This window comes from Limulus polyphemus, unplaced genomic scaffold, assembly GCF_000517525.1.
Source record: "Limulus polyphemus unplaced genomic scaffold, Limulus_polyphemus-2.1.2 Scaffold1531, whole genome shotgun sequence".
NCBI lineage: Eukaryota > Metazoa > Arthropoda > Merostomata > Xiphosura > Limulidae > Limulus > Limulus polyphemus.
Window position 1 is genome coordinate 82,025 of NW_013667141.1, and position 5,559 is coordinate 87,583.

Consider the following 5,559-nt stretch of genomic DNA (forward strand, 5'->3'; position numbering starts at 1 on the left):
AAAGATAGAAAGTTTTTAAATGTTTTAGATGGTTGTATATATCTGTTCAAGAGAAAGTAGAGTAGATATAATGGGCAGAAATAAATGTACCAATCAAAGATAGAAAGTTTTTAAACATTTTAGATGGTTGTATATATCTGTTCAGGAGAAAGTAGAGTATATATAATAGGCAGAAATAAATGTACCAATCAAAGATAGAAAGTTTTTAAATGTTTTAGCAGCATTCAATCACTGCTTTCTTTAAAAGTAATTCAACCAATTATCAATCACTTTCACAGTCAATACAGTTTATCAGCTTGTAACAATAAAAATGTTTTTTTAGAGCTGTAAACATGTACCCATGAGTTATGTCATAAAATTTTTGTGCACTCTAGGTTCGCAGAAATGTGTGGCATTTCTTATTCACAGATGCTTTTTTTTGATGATGAGCAGAGAAATATACATGAAATAAGTAAGCTAGGTAGGTGTGGATTCAGATAGTGTTTGTTATGATGTGTGGATTCGTGAGTGGTGTTTATTATGATGTGTGGATTCGTGAGTGGTGATTGTTATGATGTGTGGATTCGTGAGTGGTGTTTGTTATGATGTGTGGATTCGTGAGTGGTGTTTGTTATGATGTGCGGATTCGTGAGTGGTGTTTGTTAGGATGTGCGGATTCGTGAGTGGTGTTTGTTAGGATGTGCGGATTCGTGAGTGGTGTTTGTTAGGATGTGCGGATTCGTGAGTGGTGTTTGTTAGGATGTGCGGATTCGTGAGTGGTGTTTATGATGTGTGGATTCGTGAGTGGTGTTGTTATGTGTTCATTAATAACTTGGTGTCTTTACTGAATACTAAAATATTAAAAAAATTACTTGTTTTGAGCATATATATCTTTATTTCTTAATTTATTTTTAACAGTCCTCATTCAGATAAAGGAAACTCTTGTGTCGTTCAGATAAAGGAAACTCTTGTGTTGCATTAGTTTAGGGAAAAAGAGATGTCTGTACAATTCTGTTACTGGAAAGTGGTCCATTAAAAAAAAATAATGCAATTTATATTATCAGTCTTATTCTGATGTTTTTTCTGTACATGTATGGGTTTTACTAATCTTCATTTTCTGGGGTCTTACATTTTCAGGAGTTACGTGTGTTTTTCTGCCCAATGGATTGACCTGTAACGCTTTAGAAGAAGGGTTTCAACAGTTTGAAAGAAAGAATTTGTGATATGTCTGTTTTGTCTAGGTACCTTTTTGACGTTAGTGCCTCTTGTGCTCTCTGTAGCAAGGAAGTACTGTAGTTTAAATCCAATGTTCTTTAGCCAAATACGAGTTTTTTAGTGATTTTATTACGACACGGTCAGTGTAAAAAACGTTTAAATTTACTTTCTCGTACACACTGTCTTAGAATTCATCCTCCACTATCTCTGCTTTGAAAACTGACATTAGGTGAGCAGTTTTTTTTTAAGAATATCAAGTATTACTTTACATTTTAAATTTTGGTCAAGTTTCTGAAGTCGTAACTGCAATAACAAATTTATCATCACCTTCACTGAAAGGTATGATAGGAAGTCGTTTTAGCAATGCAAAAATGTAGGCAAGTACGAAGTGGTGATGATGTGAGTCCCAAGTTTCATTAGCCATATATATAAAGTGGAGTCTCCGTCCTATCAATATTTATTATCATCTTAGAAAATTTATTTATTTCACTAAGTATATTTTGTAGAAAAGCTGTTTTTCGAAGAAAAAAAACAATTGCAATAAAATGTGTTAGAATAACAATTTCAATTTGATGACCGAATGAAAATACAATCACAAGCCATTTCATTTTCAAGTGTGGTTTTTCCCCACTTCTCTGTCGTCGGTGCAGTTAGTGATGTTGTGGACTTTTCTTTTAGAAGTTTGAAGTGTGACATGGGAAGGACAAAAAAGTTAGGGAAACACTGCCTTAAAGACACCGAGTTTCATATCTGATGTTTTAATGTTTTTTTCTTATACAAAGTGCAGTCAGTGTATCCTGAAATATTTCATAAATGTTCCTAAAAACACAATGGCTTCTAAGGCTTACTCGCTTAACTACAGAGCTGGGGTGGCCACGAACCTGAAAACATCGGAGAATTTTAAAAATGAATAAAAGTTGTCTTCCCATTTTTTTTTTATCTTGGAACCTGCATGCATACACAAACTATGTTGTGTATTGGCGTACTTTGACATATTCTTGGTGTTAGTCACTCTGTGTTATTTTATTTGTATTGTTTAGTAATATGTTGTAAATAAAAGTGTCAAATTTGATTGCCTACTGTGAAGTTGCAATTTCTTCTTTAATATATAAGATTGAAATTTGTAAGTGATAGTATAAGGAAACGTTCAAAGTTCGGGAGAATTATTAGGTAAAGTTCGAATATTAACGTGGCATACATTCACAACTTTTAAAAGTCTGAAATTCTGCCTTAAAAAAGTCGGGGGAAAACGTTGTAACCCTGAAAGTCTTTCATGAGAAAGATTTCTACCGGTTTAGCTCTTAACCTATTTTGAACTAAGTTGGTATATAGATACGAGCCTATCCAAAATAAAAAGACCATCGTAATCGATGTTAAAAATATTTATTTCCTACTTCGTAAATAATAAAATTAATAATAGTCAGTTAAAAAATGAACTGAATGATAATACAAATGTTTGTTCAACATAAAATCTACAAGCCAACATATTATTTAAATCCACCTTCAACCTGCATTAAATTGTTTTGGCTCGTGTATTTTAATTTGAAAAACATGTTACGAATTTTCTTCATAAAACTTGTTCTAACCCTTTTTAATTGTTGATACTTGCAGCTATGAAATATCCACATTTTTTTAAAATTTTGACAGCTTCTTTTAACTTTGTGTATTTAGCTAATTTGCCACATACTTTAAATGTTAGCTATGTGTAGCTAACACTACAATTATTCGTATCATGTATATTACACATTAAAAAAATGTGAAGTGTTTATTTCTTTACTTTGATGTGACGGTCATAGTTCTTACTATCAGATCATATCTTATTTAATCTAAGTGCTTGATTGAATGTGATATTGCATTTGGTGTGTGGAGAGTGACAGCTTTCATTATGTAAATATTGTGGTTTATCCGTTGGTTTTCGGTACAAGTCGGTATGTAGAACACCATCTTTTAATGTTAGGTTTACAACCAAGAAACTTATTTGGGCAGTGGAGTGGTCTAGTGATCTATGTAAGATCCTAATGTATAATAAAAAAAAAAAAAGTCTTATTAATCTATATTTCAGCAGTATACGTTTATGCTGCTTAGCTTCAAAGTGAATAATATTAGCACCACTCACAAGAATACTTATTAATGTTTAAAATAATACTAGTTAATCTCTTGTAACTTTGAAATTCTGGTTTTCTTACCTTTTTATTAAATGCCACTGTTGAGTTCTTAAGCCTGGCACAACATGCTAAATTCTTGGTAGTTTTCACCCATTAGTTAAGCCTTTTGTAATGGGCTTCATATCTAATAGATTTAATAAGGAACTTGCCATAAACCTCAACTCTCTCACTAGGGGGAGTGTGTTGATGTTAAATAGAAAGGAACAATAAACCCTGGGCACTATTACTATAGTAGTAGCTTAACTAATTTGAATATAATAAATAAGACCGTGCTTTGATAGAATTATATAAAATATCCAATTCAATTAGAGATACTTTAAATAAAAGCAAAATTCATCATATGTATACCTAACCAGTTCGTATTTATATTTTCATTGTAACAAAATTGAGTGAATAGCTCTAAGGTTACGTAACCAGTCTCCAAGTAACGGTGTATCTTCTTATGCCCAACTGAAAAGCTCCATGATGATGTTATCAGCTTTTTTTCTTTAACAATGTTCAACTGAAAATCTCCATGGTGATGTTACCAGATCCCAACTCAAAGCTCCATGGTGATGTTACCTGCTTTTCCTTTTCTTCCCAACTGGGGAAATCCAGATTTCCCTAGAGATATAACAGTTTTTTTTAGATTACTGAAGATAAACTTTAATAATCATTTCTAAATCACCATAATAAGTTAGGGTTTAATGTGTAACACCTTTGTTTCCTCTGTATGCATTAACCTCTTGCCAGAGAGACAACTACTGACGAAGATTCTTCTAAACTTAAATAAATACATCTAACTCGTTAGGTTATCTACTCTAAACACAATACTGTCAAGAATGTATCTGATGGTGGAGTTATTTCTATAGTTAACCTAACACTGTTAGAAATTGCTTAAGTTTTTTTCTACTTGAAACATACTATTGTCAGCAGTGGCTATTCCAGTAGCTGTCTGTTTTTCTACCTTCTTATTAATATAAAGATCTATGTCCCTACCTGGTGGGGGGTTCATCTTTGATGCCAGGTAAATAAAAGGTTCCAACAGTGTTCTTCTCTCCGCAGCACTTACTTCATAGTGTTTCACTGAAACAGATCAAGTGTCCGTACAAGATAAGACAGATCAAGTGTCCATATAAGATAAAACAGATCAAGTGTCCGTACATGATAAGACAGATCAAGTGTCCGTACATGATAAGACAGATCAAGTGTCCGTACATAAGACAGATCACGTGTCCGTACAAGATAAGACAGATCAAGTGTCCATACAAGATAAGCCAGATCAAGTGTCCGTACAAGATAAGACAGATCAAGTGTCCGTACAAGATAAAACAGATCAAGTGTCCGTACAAGATAAGCCAGCTTGCAGAGTTATGCCACTTTCCAAGCTTTAGTGGTACATCAATAAAAACTTACCATGTTACTGAAAGTACTGATTAAAGAAATTTAATAAATATGTTCTTAAAAACATTTACTTAAAGTAAGTGTGATTTTTACTTGCCAGTTATTCTAAGGTAAAGATGTTTCGATAAACTTAAGTTCATTTCTTGGATCCCATAAAAGCCCAAGATATATATTACTTCTGATCAAATTAAAGAACAGCTTACTTAACTTTGTAGTGGTTACAATAAGTGATTAACTTAACTTTAAGATGGTTACAGTAAGTGATTATCTTAACTTTGAGATTGTTACAATAAGTGATTATCTTAACTTTGAGGTGGTTACAGTAAGTAATTAACTTAACTTTGAGATGGTTACAGTAAGTGATTATCTTGACTTTGAGATTGTTACAGTAAGTGATTATCTTAACTTTGAGGTGGTTACAGTAAGTGATTATCTTAACTTTGAGATTGTTCAATAAGTGATTATCTTAACTTTAAGATGGTTACAGTAAGTAATTAACTTAACTTTAAGATGGTTACAGTAAGTAATTATATTAACTTTGAGGTGGTTACAGTAAGTGATTATCTTGACTTTGAGGTGGTTACAGTAAGTAATTAACTTAACTTTGAGATTGTTACAGTAAGTGATTATCTTAACTTTGAGATGGTTACAGTAAGTGATTATCTTAACTTTGAAGTGGTTACAGTAAGTGATTATCTTGACTTTGAGGTGGTTACAGTAAGTGATTATCTTAACTTTGAGATTGTTACAGTAAGTGATTATCTTAACTTTGAGATTGTTCAATAAGTGATTATCTTAACTTTAAGATGGTTACAGT

The 5,559-nt window shown here is 32.3% G+C and overlaps 2 protein-coding genes across 7 annotated transcripts in view; one reads left to right on the forward strand and one right to left on the reverse strand.

Annotated features, from left to right (window-relative positions):
* LOC106463971 (magnesium-dependent phosphatase 1-like) overlaps window positions 1-2,273 on the forward strand; it is a 6,668-nt gene extending 4,395 nt beyond the window's left edge. For both annotated transcript variants that reach the window (XM_022391610.1, XM_013924072.2), the window contains 2 exons: window positions 375-460; window positions 1,117-2,273. In XM_022391610.1, coding sequence (XP_022247318.1) covers window positions 375-460; window positions 1,117-1,202 — 172 coding nt within the window. In that variant the 3' untranslated portion in view covers window positions 1,203-2,273. The remainder of the gene's footprint in view (window positions 1-374; window positions 461-1,116) is intronic.
* Window positions 2,274-3,354: 1,081 nt separating this feature from the next.
* Window positions 3,355-5,559, reverse strand: part of LOC106463972 (NF-kappa-B inhibitor-interacting Ras-like protein 1) — a 9,227-nt gene continuing 7,022 nt past the window's right edge. For 4 of the 5 annotated variants that reach the window (XM_013924074.2, XM_022391609.1, XM_022391607.1 and 1 more), the window contains 3 exons: window positions 4,338-4,424; window positions 3,862-3,962; window positions 3,355-3,809 (listed from right to left, as the gene is read on the reverse strand). In XM_013924074.2, coding sequence (XP_013779528.1) covers window positions 3,898-3,962; window positions 4,338-4,424 — 152 coding nt within the window. In that variant the 3' untranslated portion in view covers window positions 3,355-3,809; window positions 3,862-3,897. Of the gene's footprint in view, window positions 3,818-3,861; window positions 3,963-4,337; window positions 4,425-5,559 lie in introns of all 5 variants that reach the window. The other variant, XM_013924073.2, reaches the window with a different exon arrangement.